Source organism: Symphodus melops, assembly GCF_947650265.1.
Source record: "Symphodus melops genome assembly, chromosome: 18".
NCBI classification, from domain to species: domain Eukaryota; kingdom Metazoa; phylum Chordata; class Actinopteri; order Labriformes; family Labridae; genus Symphodus; species Symphodus melops.
This window is the reverse complement of record NC_136708.1, coordinates 2730398-2751285: the sequence shown is the minus strand read 5'-3', so window position 1 is coordinate 2751285 and position 20888 is coordinate 2730398. Positions and strand designations below refer to the sequence as shown.

Sequence of the window (20888 nt, the reverse complement as noted above, 5' to 3'; positions counted from 1 at the left end):
ACTTGTATCGCCCGGCTTCCTGCCCCGCCACATCCTCTGGTTGTTTGTACAGGAAACCATGGCGACTGAAACCATGGCGACTGAAACCGAACATATTACCCTGGATTTTATGATTTTCGTTTTGCAAAATTTGGAATCTGGCGGCATAAGTGGAAATCTTGTAAATGCTGGATTCATGCTAACCAGCGGACCAATCACAGGGCTTGTGGTCTGCATCAGTTTGACGTGTTTGAGGAGCATGTCAGGCTACGTAGCCGTCAGTGTAGGTTCAGCGCTACGAGAAGCTACGGCGTGTGCTACAGGTTAGAAGTCCACTACTACAAAAACTTTCATTTCCTTCTTTGACCCAGAATTAAAATCCAGAATTTATCCCAGGGACAAAGTGAACATTAAAAAACATAAAAAACAGTGTAGAAAAGGACTCAACTCCATCTATAATATGTCCTAGGGTTTCATATTGAATTATCTTCCGAGGTAATTTCTTTTAATTTTCTGAGAAACGGGACAAAAGATAATTAGTTGGCGAGAAGAAGTCAGGAGGATAATCATTTTCTGTCAGTGTAACAACAGGGAGCCGTGCAGAGTGTGAATGGGGGCCTTGATTATGAGCACAATGTGGAACACCCCCCTTCTCCCTCGCCCCTTCTCTCTCTCTCTCTCTCCCTCGCCCCTTCTCTCTCTCTCCCTTTCTCTCTCTCTCTCTCTCTCGCCCCTTCTCTCTCTCTCTCTCCCTCTCCCCTTCTCTCCCTCTCTCTCTCTCTCTCTCTCTCCCTCGCCCCTTCTCTCCCTCTCTCCCTCCCTCCCTCTCTCTCTCCCTCGCCCCTTCTCCCTCTCTCTCGGCTCCTCCCCTGGGCCCTCATTAGCAGATACTGTGTTGTGGTTCAGGAATCTACAACACAACTACACATTTGCACACACGGTTTTGGGGAAGAAAGAAGAAAAAGTGATTGGGTGAAATTAGCATATTGAGGTCATGATTGGCTCGTTAAAGGAAAATGAGTTCCTTCATATTCCTCAAACTTACGGTTTGATTAAAAAAAAAAAAAAAAAAAGCAGTGCAGCACTCTCATTTACACCTGCCGTGTTTTCTACATGGACTGTAAGAACTGGAAAGATTGTCAAAGAGGGTTGCCATGGCTACTCTGCCCATCCCCTGATCTGCTCCCAGTTCCTTTTTGGTCCAAAGAGAAAATAGTCATCATAACTGTATAGCAATGTGTCAATGACAGGAAGCCCCGCCCCCTAACTCCCCCCCTGCTTTATGGACTCTAAATGAATATCTAGTTATGTTAAAAAGACTAAAGATTGAAGTTCCATTTTTATCATAGCCTGCTGTATCATATTTCACAATACAAAGTGTCTCTGGTCACTTCCTGTCAGCACCCGTTTGTCCAATCAGATTTAAAGCTGTTCTGTTGCACTTCCTGAAATCGTTTGCTCCTCTCTGGATCTTTGTTTGTTTGGATAAATAACCCAGGACGGTTCTGCCTTTACTCCAACATTATATATACAGCTCTTAATGTTCCAGCTTCTCGTCTTCCACCACGGTTTATTGTGTTTTTATTTCTACCTTCTCGTCTCTTATTACATGTCAGAGGAATGGAAATTTCCCCCAGCAGGCGAGATCATTTAAATATTACATCATATCTGGAAGAAAGAACAATGAAATTAAAAATGTATCTGAGCAGTTCTCTCGTGGTGTTTTTGCCTGCTGCAGTTTAACTCAAACAAATGTTTGCTTTTCTGTCAGATGGCCTCGGAGAATTCCTGAGCGTTATGGAAGACGGTGTTTAGCATCCCTTACAATTCAATCCTCATAAACAGAAAAATGACAGAACATTTCCTGTTGTTATTTCCTGTCCTCTTGGATATGAGACACATGATTTATAACACAGGACCTGGTGGTGCTCCATGTGGGATGCAGAGTAAAAGGCTGCTCGCTGGATTATCTTCACCAGTTCCAAACTGGAGACAGATTTTAGAGTAAAGCTGACCTGAAAGGATCCAAACTATGTGAACATTTGTCTTCAGACTCAGACGGTGAGGCTGCCTCGTCACAAACACAACATGTCCTATAGAAGTATTAGTCTTTTTTGCGTTTCAGTGGATTACAGCGCTCAACATTTTTGAAACCATGCGGCCTGATGTCTTTGGGTTTTAAACAGGAAGTGGAGTAACTGACTCATGCAACAGTGGCTTACATTTACAGCTCTGTCTTATGAGTAAAGATGAAAGTTGTTAGTATGCTAGTATGGATCGCCATCCACGTAGCTTGTTAGCTTAATGCTAACACATATTGGTCATTGCCAATAACGGACTCACATAACTAACATCTTTTAATCTACATTTGTTTTTATTTTGGGGGCTTTATAATAAAACAGAGACAGGACAGTGGGTGGAGTTGAACATCTGCGAGAGGGAGGAAGTGGGAACGGAGCCAGAGGTCGGACCTGAACCAGTGCCGCCAGTACCAAGGACAAAAGCCTCGTTCTGTACACGGGGCGCACAACCAACGAGGTCACCGGCGCCCCACGATGGCAACAATTCTCAACGGAAACTTTCTATTCGACATAAGCCCAAAATAGTCAAAGGTAATTAAAAAATGCTAAGCTAGTCTCTTAGCATCTCTACAGTCTGTTACACTACAGTTGAGTCACTGGTCAAAATCCAGTCCTGAATGTCGCCCAAACCATCAGTACATACAGCGGCTGTGCCATGACACCTCACGATCATTTACCTTGTGCTAAAACGTTTTATAGCGATATCACGTTTTTTCTTTCTTGTAATCACAGTTGCCCCTCGCTTCTCCACCAACAGTTATTTTAAGATTTATTGTCTCATCTTTATGGGAAAGGAACGGGAGGGCTTAGTCCTGCACTCATACCAGCCGTCCCTGCTGGTTTGACAAACTCAGACTCGAAGGGTTTAATGATGCCTCTGTTCCTGATTTGTCCGAGCAGATTACTCAACGTTTATTCAGAATAATAATATCATCCAGCTGGATTTAAAAAAAAAAAAAAAAAAAAAAAAAGTCAGACAGTGGAAATAATTTTGATCCAAATTGAAAGAAATCTTGCACCAGTGGATTTGACCTAAATACCTTCCATGACGTCGGCATCATCACTGCAGCTACCCAGGTTACAAGAACTCCCTGCAAACACCAACATGTCTCTACTTTTAAATGTGGAGCGAGTTTTTAGTCCTAGAATCCCATTTTTAAAGTATGAGAGAAAATGTGTACCCTGAGGAAAAAGATCAAACTTTTACAATCACACACTCTCACATTGTTTGGATGGAAGAGCACGCTGTATTTAAAGTTTCAAAGAGTTGCTTCATGAAACTTTTGAACAAAGAGTCTTTGCAGCATGAGATACTTGCTCTTTACAAAACTCTCGATCTTGTCAGATGCATGTTTGGATATCACGCCTCTTAAAGCCAACTAGCTTCATCCAAAGTCAGACGTTGCCATGGTAACTAAAACAAACTCTGCGTATCTCTTGAGGCAAAGTTTAGTCTCTTTGTTTCAAAGTCTGTGAGAGTTTTGAACGCTGTCGGTTGGTGTGCACTGTTCAGGCGGCGAGGAGAAGAAAACTGTGAGGTAAAGGTCGTTGTGGGTCAAATAACACGGCGCTACCAAACACTCAGCAGCACTACAGGTGTTATTTTCTGGACAGGAAATGGTGTTTGTCCGCCTGCTGTTTCCTTGGTTATATAGTGGGCAGCAACAAGAAAACAGTTGCTGAGTCCTGAGGTCAGAGCGTGTTTGTCTGAGTGTGTGTTTGTGTGAGTGTGTGTTTGTGTGAGTGTGTGTGTGTTTGTGTGTGACCTCCCCCCCGGCAGTGTCAGCAATGTTCTTCTGCTGCCTCACTTTTTGTGAGAGGCGAACACAGAGACACACAAACACACATGTGAACAAAATTGAATTGTTTAGAAGCATCCAGAAAAATAGACGGATGTAATATCTGCCTTCAACGCGCGCATCAATTACAATGCACATGGCAGTGCGCCGAGGTTAAAAGGCCGACAGTTTGGAGGTTCAGAGAGAGGCCAAGTGTCTCTGCAGCGTCCAGGCGGAGCGGACTGACTCACGTCCAACACAAGCTGCACACACGACCGAAGCATCAAAGCAGGAAGTGCAGCCGTGGAGCACCGAAGCCAATAAACGTCCCTCTAAACTGATCAGTCTGGACACAGCTCCATGTATCCAGATGGATGTTTACGTCACATCTGTGAGCATGCTAACTGTATGACAAGAAAGAGTGACTTCAAAAAATTGAACTCATTTTTAATTTTGATAATTCTGAATCAATTTGAACCATTAAAAAATCTTTACAACAAAACAAAACTTCTATCATCCTTTGTAAAATGTCAGTTTGAGCAGAGCAAACCGGCGGATTGTGTTTTCTTTCATGCACTCTCTCCACCTCTCACTCGGGACACTGAGGCAGCAAGAGGCATCGATCCTGGACAGTCAGTAATGTTAGCCACGTTGCTAACATTAGCTAGCTCTCTGCGATCCCCTGGGCAGGAGGAAGACTGATACAGCGTCTTCAATATGCAACGTCAGTGAAATGAAAGTCGAGTGACGCCACCGTCCAGAGTGTAAAGAAGTCGAACATCAGCCAATCAGCAGCAGCCACATCAGTTTCATTTCAAAAGACGTGTAGCCCTATACAGCGTCACCAACAATGACAGCTTTAGACTCATGTTCACGTCTGATTAATACTCAGTAGAAGAGGCCAAGTGAGGCGTGAATACATCTTTGTTTCAGGTTCTCCTCTGTCTATTTTTACATTATTGCAACCAGCTGATTAAAATATGAAAGTGTCATTTGAAGACATTTTATTGAGCTCTTTATCATCGACTATTATTTTGCAGCGTCTTCAAACAAGTCCAGCATTATTAATAAATCAAGAAATGTTCAGAATTGAAAATCAATTATTTGAAATCGATCCGAGACCTCAAAAATCCAAAGTGAATCAAATTGAGTAGAGGGATATTCAAAGACTCACACTCCTTGATAACACACCAGTCAAGAAGTGAGGAGGGGATCAACCCAGCTGAGACTGATGGAAACACTGCAGCCATCTTAGAACTGAAGCTTTTTGTCCCACACGTTCCACTCACCATCACTGTTGACACACTGCACCTGTGGGATCTGTGTGCCTGGTCCACACTCCCTCTCATTATCAGGGATGCACTCCTCCAGTTTGACCACCAGCCAGTCGTAGCAGCTGGGGTCCTCACACGGTATGGCCTCCACCAGGTGGGGGCAGTTCCCCGTCCCACCTGTGGGCTCATTGGCGATCTTCCTCTTCCTCAGTTTGAAGCCTGTGGAGGGGGGGAAAAAAAGATGGAGTGAATGAGCACAAAACATCCCCGTGCTAATCAACCAAACCCCCCCCCCCCCGTAACCATAAGCACATTAACTTCACTCTGTAGTCACAGTGTGCCTTTGATGATAACTGTAATATTGCATTTAAAGTGACAGCCCATTAAGCTCGAAGTTCACAGGAGAAGTTTCAATAATGATTTCTCATTTCCTCTTATTACATTAGCGTTTATCCAAAGTGATTAATGCATGCAGAAATCCATCATTTCTGCCGCGCTTTGTCCTCATGTGTGTCTTTTCCTCTTCTCAAGGGCATAGTATTCCTTGACCCGAGTCCTGGAAAGGGGGAGGGGGGTTAACTCCAGCCCAGCCAAGGTCACCCACTCCTCTAATCCAGACTCCTGCTCCGGCCCGATAAGGACGCAGAGGACTGGAGCGCCCGCGGGACTCAGGTGGAGACAGCACAATCGCCTCCCTTCTATCTCATTGTGTCCTCAAAAGCCTTTATTTAATCAGGCAGGTCAGTGGAACATGTACTGTCATGTGTCTAGACCCATTGATGGAGCATTTATCAGTGTGTGTGTGTGTGTGTGTGGGGGGGGGGGGTTGTATGGAGGAAGATGAAACCTGGGGTGAAGAGAATTCAATTCTATCAGGCATCACTCCCGTGCTGTCTGCAGGGTGCGTTCTGAACAGCAGGCTGCAGGAGAGCAGGCAGCACAGACAGCTGCTGTCAGAGCTCCAGGCTTCACTGACTCAAAACAACCACTCACATGATGACCTATCATGCTCATTACATGACGACCTATGATGTACGTGAGGATATAGAGGCTGGGCTATGTTGGCTCTGACAGATAAGGTGAGGGACAGACAATCCCGTCCACATTTATATTAACTCATCGTGTACCCATCAGGTCAACGTTTGAAATGGGAAAACTGCACAAATGATTCTGTAGAATCGATCTTTACTGCAGAAGCTGTAAAAAACAACAACAAGCAGTTTAGCAGCTGTTAGTCAGATAAAAACGATCAACACACACAGGTTGGTAAAAGTCACACACAGTACAGCACAAGAAGACTTCGACCCAAATATACAATAAGTACTTGTTCTTATAATTATCTTAATTCCCTTGTTAACTGTTTTTATTCTAAGATAAATTCCCTGTATATGTAAATGTGCTCTGCAATAAAACACGATTCTGCTTCTATTCGTCGGACAGCTAACGTCGGGTCTTTAAAGCTCCTGAGGTCATTTAAAAAGGGTTTGAAAAGTGAAGAGCTGTAAAGTTGTTTTCACTGTCTCATATACAAACAGTTTAACGCTCACTATCTAGTAAACAGACCAACACCAGATGAGCGTTAGCGGTCACGCCGCCACCGACAGTACCGTAGCAGAGTCGAACATACGACCATAAATAAATCCAATTATCTCCTGGTGCTTGTCAACCGGGACGAGGACAGTCGGCCTGATCGGAGCTTGCTCAAGTTAAACTGAAATGAAACCTTAATCATTCATGTAGAAGCAGTGTGAACACGTGTGACTGTTTATAGAAAGTCCTTTTAGTTGAACAACGTTACTGCTGCATCACGTGAACACAGTCTGAAATCTTTTTGTTTTCACTTTAATCTACAGATCTTAAATGTGTGTGTTGGTCTGCAGACAGGAGATCACATGGTATAAATGATCCCACAACAAACTCACAGGTAATCAAAGCTGACCGGGAAGACGCATTTTGAGTTGATATATGGTCGGATAATGAGAGCCAGGACCCACACACTTCAGGAATGTGTGTGTGTGTGTGTGTGTGTGTGTGTGTGTGTTTCATTCAACTTACATTACACACATTATAGGCACGAGAAGCGTAGTGAGCAAACGAGCGAGAAGGAGCGGATCCATCATTAAGATGCATGGAGGAGAATTTCCAACCGTCCCTTTCATTTGCGGCGCTTCATTAAAGCAGAGTCAACATGCATTAGTCATGGCGGACGCTGCTGGTCCTGGATAATTAAGGGCTGAAGCAGAGACTTCTCCCGCCCGTCTGATGGACTAGCACACCGCGCTACAACGACCGACAAACAGGCCGAGGAGACGATGATGCTTCAGCTGCCACTCCTGACTTGTGTTCTCATCGAGTGCTGCAGAAGGACTCCGATTTACATTTTAGCACTCGTACTAATAAATCTAAAAAACCAAACATCTCCTAGACAGAAGGAGGTTTTCTGTGGTGGCATAAGAACGAGGCGTCTTGGAGACTGCCCTTTCAGGATAATGAGGAATGGTTGCATTAGCTTTACATATATGCTAATGTGTTGGTACCTGAAGTCAGGGGAGACAAGCGTCCCCTCCAAGAAAATGCAGACAGGTTAACAAGCAAAACTGTGAGCTAGCAAAGCTGTGATTCAGACAGAGCGGACGACAGACACGGGGCCAGGCGGACATGAAACTGATTGGATGGGAGTCACAAAAGATGTAAATATCACCTTTACAGGAAATGTGACAGTATGTTGCATAACGTTGGTGTTTTATTAGCTTCAGAGGGTAGCTGCTAAATGTACTACGCTAGTTTGAATAATCACAATCTAAGCACCAAAATCTGAGACTGTCAGAGTCTAAAACTAAGACTTCATTAACTGCGTCCACGCTCAAGGATTACATCACAGCCGTTACAGCAGTTTCTTCCTCTTTGGGCTGTTCTGCATTGTCATTCTCTAGAACCAGGTTTAAATTGTCTCAGTGAAGATTGTGTTTCTGTAATGAACGTTGGTATTTAGGAGTATTTGGGTGCGCTCCATACACCTCGGAACGAGCATCTCGGAGCTGAGAATGAGCTTTTAGTCGGACAGGCTCCAGGAGTATCTTTCTTTTGTTCGATGATACCTGATGATAACAACACACTAAGTGATAGCTTGAAGAAAACAACATGTCTACAGATAGACAGCTAATAAACACAATAATTACATCTTAAACTTTTCTGTTGATGCACATGGCAGCCATGTTGGAATCTAAGTGACTACTGAAGTTTTGCGGTCATAACGAGCTCAGGGAGGCGTTCCTGATGATGAATCAGACGGGGAATCAAAGATGGAATGGATGGCCATTTGTGTCTCCAGAAGTCCCTCCATCACGTTTTGAAGCAGAGGACTCATGAGTCTGATGAGCTCTTACCTTTTTTGGCTGCCTGGTCCTGGCAGTTTTCATAGGTGCAGGGCCCCCAGGCGCTCCACGAAGAAACCTGGCACTCCACAGGACAGCTGATGTGGCAGAGCTGGGTGGTGTTTGGGGGGATTCCCAGACACAGATCACTGTCCATCGGCCGTAACGCTACGGTGACAAAAACGGGAATAACAGTCTTAGAAACGTAACGGGAAACGGTCAAACAGTCTGTAAAGATATCCACAGTACGTTCCACATTTCTGTCCATGTGATAGGTTGCTGAGTTTTCTCTTTGCACCATCAGCTGCAAAATGTGAGTTTCGTCTTTTTAAATTTACAGCTCATATGTATTTTTACTCTTCAAGGTTTTGTGGAAACCGTGTAGTTTAACCGAGCAAACCACACCGACATGAAAAAAACATCTAATAAAGGAAAAAGGAAGAAGTTAGTCTTTGGAGCTGAAATACTCCTGCCTTTAAATTCCCCATGTCCCCCCATGAGACAAATCCTTTCAGCAAAATATCAAAGAACAAGGATGCATCACTCTCGCGCTTCATTCTCAGCACCTCCAAAGCCCCAATCTTCCCAAACGCAGACTACTTTGAAACAACAAAGGTTTCTTTTTTTTATTCAGCAGCACAGCAGGTCAGTCTTCCATTTGCCTGATTCTCAGTGGACTGCAGCTCCAAACAGCTGTAGGTGACTCTGTGCAAGGTCGTCAGGCTGATGAATCATTGTGGCTGTGCCACCGCAGCACCGAGTCTCATTCACATGCAAATTGCCTCCGCTTGGCCGAAGGTGTGTCCTCTAATAGTGTCGCTTAAGCGTGCGTCCGTGATCTATAAGGCTGAGTGTCGGCGTGACACAAGCACGAGCGATATGTCAGATGGTGACGTGATCAGGAGTTTAGAACAGTTTTTAAAAAGGTGACCGTGTTGTAAACAAATCACTGGGTTTGCCTGCATGTGAGGCGACTTCTTTTTCAATCAGGCCATCAAATGGAGGTGTTGAAGGAATGGAAATGGAAATGTCCTCCAAGGAGCCGTACAGTTCAAGTCAAAGTTCATATTTCATTTTTTTATTACCATCAAAATGGTTTTTACCAATAACACTGAGGTCAGGCCTTGTTTGCTCTGCACTGAATGCTGTGGCTTGTAGTTTTAAAACACATTTCACACTTCAGGGTTGTAAAAAATAAAAGATTTAGTCCTAATAAAATATTTAAAGAAAGAATGTGCAACATTTCACACATAAATCAAATACTGTAAATATGTCTCTGAATCGTGACTGTCCCTCCGGCTGTTTTTTAGTCGTGTTAATGTGGACGGGACGGTCTTACCTGTAATGTTTCAGCCAAAGAAAAATAACACACTGCAAAACTGACAGGCGAGTTCTGTAAAGGGTTTGTAGCTCACAGTCACTCAGTGTTAATTTATCTGCAATCTGAAGCTACGAGCTAAATAACATTACCCTGCTAACACAACAATGCAGGACATGTGAAATTGCTGCTCTGGTAAAGGAGCTTAATTAAGGTGCGTCTTAACTCATAACTCCTCCGTGTGAACCCGAGTGCAGCGGGCTTAGAGGTGTGTCGCCGGAGGCTTCAGAATAGTGTTGTGATGCTAAACAGCAGTTTGTTTTGGTTTAATGCTGGTGCTCAAGGGCGACAAATCAGCTATGAGGACGTTTCAGTTTGTGTGGATTATGCAAATCGCAATGTGTATCTATGTATTTCTGGTACCAGAGGTGGTGTTTAAAAACAATGGGTAATACTTAAGTCTACTTTTTATATACAGTCCAGTCCATGGTGAGGACCAACAGACAGCACACGTTGAACAACATCAAAACAGGGAAATTCGAAGGTGGTTAAATCCGCCTAGGATGGCCGGCAAAATACTTTTTTTTTTTTTTTTTGGGGGGGGGGAGATGATATTGGTATTTGTAGAAAATATAAAATATGAAACTGTGAATGCTGGCTGTGAAAACGACATAGCGAGCTATCACTTATAGCTTACAGGTAGTAAACAGATGACTAAAAATATGCTGCTGTGCTAGCAGGTGCTAAAAGAGATCATCCAAACGACCTGTTGAAGACTTTAATACCAACACGTTTATTCGCCTTAACGCTGACAGAAAATCACATTTCTCAAAGCTTTTCCTCCTAATGGTTCATTAGGAAGTTTGGAGGACAACAGCTTCTTTGTTCTCCTCCCTCCTCGTCCAGTCTGAGCAGCTCTGCACAAACCATAACAAAGGCTGATTAATGGAAATCTCCACACAGGCTGACCTTGTTCAGGTATCTCTGTGCCAGATGGTCTAGTCTTCCCTCTGCTGCACTTCCAGCAGCCAAATTAGGAACCTCAGAGGCAGCCGCCGTACGCTGCGACGTGCCAAGTGCCATCAATAACCCGACTCCCAGCTCCTTTCCAGCCGGGGATTCTTTGCATTGCAGAGGCACAGCTGTTCTACAGCATGTCACAGTTTGCTCCCCAGTCAGGCTGCACACTGACCACAACCAGGACAGGAAATAAACAACTGATACGGCTTATTAACATCCTTTTATATCTTGTAATCTTCAGTAGAACACGGGATGGAGAATGTAGCACCAGAGAGATTAAAGAAGCTGCTTATGATTAGAAGAAACACTCCATATAAGAGTGCAACACTGCCCTAAACAGACACGCTGTCAGCAGTAATCTTTGCACGAGTGTGGTAGAGTTTCAGCATGGAGTAAATCCTTCTCCAAGTAAATCAAATCAAGAACGTACAGCGATCTTGGCTGGCTTTGGCTCCCAGTAATCGGACTGGGAATGATGTGTACTCACAGATATCACTGCCAGACTATCGTATCTGAGTCACACTGGGATTTGCGGATCATCCTTAAAAGCAAATGATGAGATTACATCAGCTTAATTGGGCTACACGTTCCCTCCTCGGAGCCGCTTGGCTCATCACAATGAAATCATCTGCTGCACCACTCTCTTTCACCAAATAAGGAGAAAAGACTCAGTATGTGTGGTGTCGATAAAGGCCTCACATACGGAAAAGTCAACAGCTCAAAATCTGGGCACGATCTTCACATTATATTTGGATGTCTAGAAAGCTAATATGTAGACATTCTGGGCAGCAGACATGAAATGGGCTGTAAGATCTGCAACTCAATATTCAGAGTCAAACATGGCCGATCAAAGTCTGTCCACTTAAATTCTTGTATTGTGCCAGTGACAGGCTGAGATTGATGCTTTGTGATGTAATGGGGATTCTTGAGGAGTAATATGTAGTAGAGAACCGGATGAAATGTTTGGTGAAAAACACAGCCTACTCTACAGATTCTAATCTTTTACTTAGATATTATGGTTCACATTTTTAATAGCCTTCTGTGTTCTTTATTGGACTTTAAAGGTCACATATTCTCCTCCTTTTCAACCACTTTAAATAAGTCTCAATAACTGCTCAGAACAGGCTGTTTCTGTGTCTGTAGCTTTAAATATGTAAATGAGCTGTCTCTGGCCACGCCCCCTCTCTGGAAGGGCTCAGGTGTACTCGCTACTTTCTGGCTCCATGTCCTATTGTTTACGGTGAGAAGGCAGACTCAGAGGGCAGAACAAACACCTAGCTGTGGGAGTGTCACCCACCTGGGGGAGGGGCTACTGCCCTTTGTGATGTCATGAAGGGAAAATCTTTGAGCACACATTTTCTGAAAAGTGGAGCAAGCAGAAGACAGACAGGATGTGCTTTTCTTATTTTTGGGGTTTGTAGGCAGAGTAGAAAAGACATGTGACCTTTAAAGAATTCTTTAAAGGTTCTTTTTTAATAGTAAAGAGGCCAATCAAGGTCGGCAGAGTTCAGTAATACTTACAGCAACAGATGCACAAATACAAGAGTGTGTTTCAATATAGGGGGGTGTTTCATGTTTCCATTTTTGAAGGCATCATTAATCAACCAAAGGCCGGGTAATGTGTGTAAATGAACAGTTACCTGAACTCATAGTTCATTATATCTGGTCGACTGGTTGTCTCATCATGGAAAGACAAAATCGGGAATTAGAAAAAAAAAAAAAAGTAGTCAAGTCTAAAAATGAATACTGGAGATGGAAGAAGGCTTTCATTATCATCCTGGCATGTCCAGGTAAGGTGGTGTTTGTAATTATACGAGACATGACAGCACAAAACCTTCCTGAGAGCGAGGCCAGGTGCAGGCTGAAAAACAAGGAGGATGTGGCGCTGCAGCTGTGCTGGCAGAGCTTCTCTCCTCATTTATCACATCAACTCCACTCTTCCAACTTTCCTCCACCTGCCTCCAACCTTTGTTAAAACACCTCAAAGCCAAATCTCGTCACTTTTCACCCGTCATCAAACCTCCATTAATGTCTCCCATACATCCCTCCCCCCACCCATAAAAAAAAAAAACACTTTCCATAACAATAGCGGTGTTAACATGCAGACAGGCCCACTCTGCAAGAGCTGCTGCTGTTATTTTAAGTTTTTATCCTGACAGTGTCTGTAAAGGAGAACGGTGGCAAAGTATGAAGCTCAGTGCTTTTAACAAAATTAGCAATCGTGCATGTTGACACTGAAGGATGAAAGACTGGTTGAGAGCGTCTGATCTGAATCATTTCGAGCAGCAGACGCCGGTGCAGCCTTCCTGGCCAGATGGACCGAGACTTACCGTGTCAGTGCTGGATAAGCACGGGCATGCTACCAGGCTGCTTCCTGCCTCTGTGCGCTCAGTAATACCACCATTCACGTGAAAGCTCATATTTCATCTGCTCTCCTTTCTGTGCAGCTTTTACACTTACATTAGCATATTCATATAGCTCCATTACAGATTTGATATGAGGGGGAAACAGCTTTAATTCTCCTTTGGTTCTCGTATGGTGGGTGAAGCAGGAGGGGGGAGGAGGGAGGATATCGGTGACTGTGTGCAGAGCTGGAACAGATGACACGACTTTGGTGCTTGTGTGAAATGAAATCCCGAGCAGATGATTCAAAAGCTCATAAACAATTTTTTTTTTGGTCTGCTGTTTGGCATGCACAGATGTGATTTGAGGCAGCCTGTGTCAAAACATAAGCTATTAAAAATGTTATTTACTCCACAAACCCTCTTGGCTCCCTGTTGCCCAGAAACTGATGGTGTTTATTTGTTTTATTTGAGCTTAAAACAGCTCCTGATAGACGGTGGAAATAGTAAAACTGGGATTAATTTGTGGATTACCTGCAAAGAATCCAAATATTTGACTGCAAAACAATAACTGGGGAGTAAAACAGATGTGTTCTTGACATATCCAAGCTGGCATCTGATGATGCACTAACACAAGAGGCTGTCACCGTTCTCTCACTACAGTTAACCAGACCCTTCTGAAATTCAAATGCACAATCATGTAGTGGAGAAATGAACTGTGTTGTAGCGTCGAGGTCACGCACACAAGGGCTCAACAAAAATATATATGGTGTAAAAAGTTCAGTTTTCACGCTTCATCACATTCTCCTAATCCCTGTGTGACATCATCCAGCCATCGTCGTCTTCTTCATCCTGCATCCTGTTTTCTTCTTCTTTGTCTTTACGTTCAACATCATGTCACAATAAGGGGACGCCATGCAGAGTCAGGAAGCAACTCAAACAGTTCAGGGTGCCATCTTTCTTTTGTTAATACATGAATATTTGTTGATTGGATTATTAAGAAAGGTGATTTATTGCCGTCTTGTTTTCTCCACCTCTCCCAAAGGCAGTAAAGTGATGATTCAACATCTCCTCTCTGTCTCCTTATGTCTCTGCATCTGGAGTGTGAGCGTGGAAAACTGGGCCTGACTCTCCTGACTAATCGTGCACACCTGCTGAACATGCTGTCCATTAAATCATCAACCCGGCAGGATTTCTACCTCCAGTCTTCACCATCGAACCACCACTTCATCGCTCTGCATTGCTTGGAGGAATTTGGAAGTTTCTGTATATTTAAACTGTTTCCTCTTGATGCTCAGGACTGTTCAGTGCCTACCTGCCTCTCCGTCTGCCGACTAACCTGCTCATGCTCATCCAACTTTACAACAGCCATAAACCAAGACTCTTAGACTGTTTCTAAAAATGATGCTTGTTAATCATAATGATCTGTGAACAGGAAAAAACAAAACATGCAGATGGCGTCAATTTAGTCCAGAAGCATCCAGGGAATCTTTTCACTGGTCCATCCATTAACTACAGTGTGTGTCTCCTTGGAGAGAAGGGAGGGCAGGAGCTAAACATGCCCCGTAGTGTCAAATGTAATCTCTGCAGCCAGAAGGGATGCATTAAAAATCACTGTATTTCACTATCGCTCCGACTGCAGATAAGAGATCTCAAGGTCACCTAACTGGATGTTCTCCTCCCTGATTGTCTCATGACAATCTCAAGCAAATCTATGGTTGCACAAAGAGAAGAGAAATGATATTTTTCCTTCACTAAACTCTATGGATGAACTCTCAATTCCAGGTTCTTCAAAAGAAGCATCATGTAGGCCGTGATTTAGATTATACTTAAAGTATAAAACATTTCAAATAATAAAGGATTTGATCAAATACTGTATGTGAGCGGAAGTGAAGAAAACAGAAGAAATGCATGCTGGGAGAGTCACCTTCTTTGCTCCTGAGCGAGCCCAGGTTAGCTGCAGGTGCGTCGCTGCTGGTCTGGACACAGTACACCTCCCGGGTCTGAATCCCGCCTCCACACAGCCCGGTCTGGTTTCCACGGCGACGGTCCTGTTGGCTCAGCAGCACGTCCACCCGGCACTCGGTCCACTCGGTGGTCTTCCAGCTGTAACTGAGGACAGACGCAGACAAGAGGTCAAAGGTCGAGTTTAAATCATTCTGTGTTACTTTATTAGAGATTGTGATGTCCAAAAGGAAAATGACTTTGACTTATTTTTAAAGGTTTTAAAGATTGTGCTTTAAATTTGAATATTTGAAGCAGCAGAATAATGGTGTTGAAGATTTATAAGAAGTGGCTAAAGACAATTTTGGACACAAACTTGAAACATTAAATAGGAAAGAAAATGCATCAGGTCTTTCTGTTCCTTTTTACAAAACCATTTTCAAACTTCCAAAGTTGAAACTGTTTAATCTTGGACTCTTAAATATGTTTGTTTTTTTAATTTGTATATGTAGGAAATCTTCAGCTGAATCGAAGCCTGCTTGGTAAATTCTCCTTAAAAAGTTCCTTGAAATGTTTTAAAAATATGAACTTCCTCTTGTGGAAAGCTGCAGACTGCATGAGGAACACGCAGTGAGGCCTTCTCTTTGCTTGTTCTACCAGGATGTTGAAGCCTCTCCGGTCAGCCAGCACCAGCTGTGTGGATGTTCATCTGTGTGAATGGTGACTGTAAACCAGCTCGTTGGTCAGAGACTGTTTCACTTTGCTAACTCGGTGTTAGCCCAGGCGTCACACCCGCTCATGCTCACTTCTTCTCCAACATGGTGAAGGATTGAAAACTGAACTTGAGGCTTCAAAAAGGCAACAAACTGGTTTTTGATGTCACGTTGGCGACGTCCATTATTCATAGTGTATGCTTTTAACAGGCCCTGAAAAAACAGAACCTGTTTTGCCTGAGTGATCCGGAGTGGAGAGCTTCTCTCAGCTCTGTCAGAAAGACTTTTGACGTTATTGACCTGAGTTTTGTGTTTACAATACGCCCGAGGATTTGCAATTTAAGCTCTCTGAGACTGGATTTATTTCCGTTGAAAGGAGGTTGTTAATTGCAGCGTCTATTCATAGACGGGGTCGTGTCTGGCAGCAGAATTGGCAGCGGGCTGCTTCAGCAGTGATGCATTGTGGTCTCAGCCCTGAGGTCACAAAATGTAAACCCTGCCTCCCTCTCTCTGCCGATAATGGAATTCATTTGAGGTCGCCAATGAAAGGGTCCATATTCATGAGCGAGGTCTCTCTCTGTGCTGCCTCGGCACTGCTGCGGGACAATGAGGCCCCAGGGAGAGCAGTGCATCTTGGGGCTTTAGGTTCTCCAGATGGGGACACTCAAGGAGAGCAGAGATTCAGCACCACGGACAGAGCCGTCTGTCGGCAAGGCAACATTGATTTACTGCTTCACATCATCAGGGCTGATTCTGTTTCTGACCATAAAACAGAGCCACAGAATGAGCAGATGAGTGGAAGCTGAATCCCCGAGTCGAGCTACAGAACAGGGGAGTGAAAACTACAGATTTCCTCACAAAAAGCTCCGGTTTGTACGCAGGCAGATGTTGACAGGGATGGTGAACTTGTGATGTGTGGTGTTTTCACAAGCTCACATGCTGCATTAACAAAGGCAACACGACATCCTGATGAAACATTTGTAAATGATTGATGTGAAAGAGACACATTTGACTTCGGTTTCCAAACGTGAAAGGTGCTCCGTGAATAAAGGGGGGATGAGTTGAGTAAAAATGATGAGGGTTTGTGTGAAGGTCGGGCGCAGGAGCTCAGTCTGCAGGGACTTGTGTTGGGAACTGGAGGGTTGCTGGTTAAAGTCCTAATGTGGAAGTTGGTGTGGTAGCTGGAGAGGTGCCAAGTCACTGCTGAGGTCATCGCTCTTTGCTTGTGATTCGATGTTTATTAGAAGAACATCTCTCAATAACAGAGTTCAAACCAGAGTTTCCCTCAGGAGTTGATAAAGTATATACAAATAAAAATCAGGATGGGCGTGTCCAAAGGGAGGGCCAAAGGTTGCATGTCCCTCCATAGAAATCTAATTGGTTACCCAAGGTGCCACCCTTCAGTTCCTGAACTGTGATTGGCTATTTGCTCTGTGAGAGGAGATGAAGAAACCATGACTCCTCTTGATGACCTGTTGTCTGAATACTCAAATATCATCCATCAATCTCGCTCCGTCTTTGTTGCGTACTTACACAATACACGGCTGTACTCCGTCTCCCTGCGGGCTGCAGGACTCCTTCTCCTCCAGCTCGGGACAATCAGCTCCTCCACCGATGGGGAACTGGCTCACTTTTCTGGTGCGAGTGCGCTCGCCCATGGGCCCGTTGGGGTCGTAGCACTCCTTGGAGCACGGCGACCACTCGGACCACTCGGTGACATCGCAGTCTTTGGTCATGACGCAGGCCTGGAAGGTCACAGGCAGCGTCTCCTGAGAGCACAGGCTGGGACAGAGACACCAGGAGTTACATTGTGAGACTGTAGAAAGAAGGTTTAGGTGCACAAACACAAGAACAGGATACTTAAAAAACTCAAATCCGTGTAAACGCACTCAGTAAATAAGCTGTGAGTTCACTGAGTGTGTGTGTGTGTGTGTGTGTGTGTGTGTGTGTGTGTGTGTGTGCGCGCAGCAACAAAAGGATAACAAAAACATTTCTTTAAAGTTCAAACGCTTCGACATTCAAACAGAAGGATTGTTGGAGTGTGCGCTGACGGGATAACACAGAATTTAAAGGAGCGATGCAGTAAACTTTCAGTCGGTTTGAAAGCGGTTCATTACCAACACGAGCAGTGTGTTCTCGGCTCTGCAGCTCCGTTTGATCATGGGACACTGAGAGGTTTTTTTTGTCTCTGATTGTCGAGGCTGAGAGGCCATTTAGAATAATGAAACGCAGCTTCTCCTTTCTACGCCTCGTTGTGACTTGGGTCCATCCTTCTAGTCTCAGCAGCTCTCTCTTTCCCTCGACTCCTCTTTGAACTTCTAGAAAACATACGAATATTACGACTGATGTTTTTCTTTTTGTTAGTAAAAGCTTCTTTATTTTACTACCACTGCTGATATGCGTGTTATTCTTCGGTGTTCAGGTTTACAGTCTGGACTCTGGGGGATAATTAGCAGATTAAATCATCTGATAAAATGGGAAATTCCCATAGACGTTCTCCAACAGTAAATAAACTTGATCCTGGACTTTGGCGAGCATTAATACGGTCATCACGATCGACTAAGCCTCTTTGAAGCTTTGGCCATCTGTGCATTCAGCGAGTGGCGAAAAAATGAGTATGGATGTGCGGCTGTCTTTGGGGTAAATATTTCAAAGCAGATATTAATCCTACTGTGTATCATGCAAATATAATATTCTACTAGAACGCTGGAAGATGACGAGCGGCATTTGCTTGAAGTTTGAATGATTTATGAGTGCTGACCTTCTCCCAGGCGTTAAAAGCAAACGTATCACAGGAGCCTTGATTCTCTGGCTCGTAATGGACGCCACTCGCCGGCCTCTATTAAGAAGCGAGCAGCGCAGAGAGACAGAATGAGGCCATTCATGTCCTCACAAAGAGCACGGCTCTCAGACGCCACATGGACGCTGACCTCACTGGAGAGAAGTGCCCGTCTCACAGCGGGGCTAGGGAGCCGCTGAGCGTGCACGCAGGAAGTTAAACACAACAGGAACGTTTATATGAGAGGATCATGAGACAATATCTGCACAATTACACTATCGATTCTTTATTCATGGGCAAAATGGAGGCTTTGGAATAAAACTCAATCAAAATAGAGTCGAAAAGTGATGACGTATTTTTTTAGGTCAACCTGGAAGTAACTTCGTCATGGGTTCGAGTCCACCAGGGCTACAGGATTTTTTTTGTGGATTTTGGATCATTGCAAAAAATAAACTTGTAGTTGTTTTGTTCAGCTGGATAATCTTTACGGATGAACATTTATATGAAGTTTGAAGAGTTAATGCAGCGTTTATTCTCTTTATGTCGTAATCCAGTTTCTATTTTTACGTTTCTCTCAAGATGGTAATTAAGGGGACAGTTTACAGGGGTGTTTGGTCCAATAGAAGCCTTTACAGTAAACTACTGTACATTATCATGTTTGTAACAGATGTGGCTGAAAACGAGCAGAGGAGACAGAAGTGCACACAATCTTTCTGTAGTGTGAATGCTGAAGCTCGTGGAAAAGAGGGACAGAGCGACTTCTTGACTGAAGTGGAAGCCGGCCTGCGTCTGAGATTAAAGAGGGTGACAGCAGCTCTGGCGTGTTATTGGTCCCGCCTGCTGTCCCCGGTGAGCGGACAGGTTCACGTTAACTTGTTGTGACCATCAAATCATGTTGTCATTTGAAAGCCTTGATTATTTTTCTATTTTTTTTAGGGGTGGGACTTGATTAAAACATTTTAAGTAATTAACTCCAATTCCAATTAATTAATCCCATTTTAAGTGCATCACAATATTGGCCTGAAAGCAACACTTCTCAATCAAAATGAATTTTAGAGGATGAATGAATGCAATGCATCCATTTGTATTGACTTCTCAGTTTCATAAAGCTGTTGGAGCTTGTTTGAAATAGTTTTTCTGCACAGCAGCTAGAAAGTTGGTGGTAATAGTGGTCTACAGTCCAGAACAATCAATTTAGCGAGTGAATTTGTAAGTTTATCAGACGTTGAATTACTAATTTTGGTCCTGAAGACAATAATTTGGTCGGATTTATGCTTATTGGTACTTGTGGCGAAGCTAGCGCGAAGCTAGCGAAAAAGCTAGCACGAAGCTAGCGCGAAGCTAGCAATAAGCTAACTGTGATTAAATGCGTTTAAAAAAATGAACGCTTTATTTTCTTGTAATTAATTAATCAATCGTAATTTACAAGTTAAAGTCCCACCCCTATTTTTTTTTTATCCATTCAATTGAAAGAGGAGAAATATTAACAGAGGGTGTAACGCATCCTTTTGCACCCTGGCAGAACTGTGCCTGTCAAAATAAATGCCACTGCTCTGAAATTGAACGGTGTCCTGCTGCTGAAGGACATTTCTCTCGGCTGTTTCTTTGAAAGAGCTCACTGAACCTCATGTCATATTTATTTTTGCTCTGCTGCTCTGAATCTGCTCGGACGTTGTCGGCCTTGTTGGACACTTTCCTTTAATCTAAGTGGCTGCATGTTCACTGTGTCACTGACAGACGCCACATTCACCAGGCGCCTCTTTTTTCCATGTTGGACTTTCTTTTCCTTTCCGTCTCTGGTTTCTTACTCTCACGTCTGTTCAGTCTTAATATGTCTTTAAGGATGTTTCTCATCATGATTTGTCTTTTCACAGCTTTTCAAAATAAAGAGCGGACATGAAGGAAACATGTTATGTTGAAGTGCTGTCTTCTCTGACAGCAATGCAGCAGCCAGTATGTCCTCCTGCTAACTTTAGATTCTGCTCCTGAATGTTCTGGATAGAGACAGCTCTCTCTAATGATTTTAATTTGCAGTACCCAGTTTAAACACTAGAGATCAGAGTTACATATTAGTCCTTTAATTAATACGGTTATAAGAGCAGCAGACTCAGCTCATTAATCCCACTCAAGCCTTCATGTAGGATTTTAAATAATCTCAATTATCCCTGACAAAGTAAGCGCTTCAAGACAGAAAACAGAGATTAAACACGAGGCTTCACTGCTCATACACTCTGACTGAGCGTTATGTGCCCTGACATTTGAAGTCATTGTGCTCCCGAGACATGC

General features: G+C 43.7%; 1 protein-coding gene across 1 annotated transcript in view; it reads right to left on the bottom strand.

The window, feature by feature from the left end:
- Positions 1-20888, bottom strand: part of thsd7aa (thrombospondin, type I, domain containing 7Aa) — a 133337-nt gene that overhangs the window by 42414 nt on the left and 70035 nt on the right. The window contains exons 6-9 of the mRNA XM_079368903.1: positions 17357-17605; positions 15094-15278; positions 8499-8654; positions 5128-5331 (exon numbers count right to left, since the gene is read on the bottom strand). Coding sequence (XP_079225029.1) covers positions 5128-5331; positions 8499-8654; positions 15094-15278; positions 17357-17605 — 794 coding nt within the window. The remainder of the gene's footprint in view (positions 1-5127; positions 5332-8498; positions 8655-15093; positions 15279-17356; positions 17606-20888) is intronic.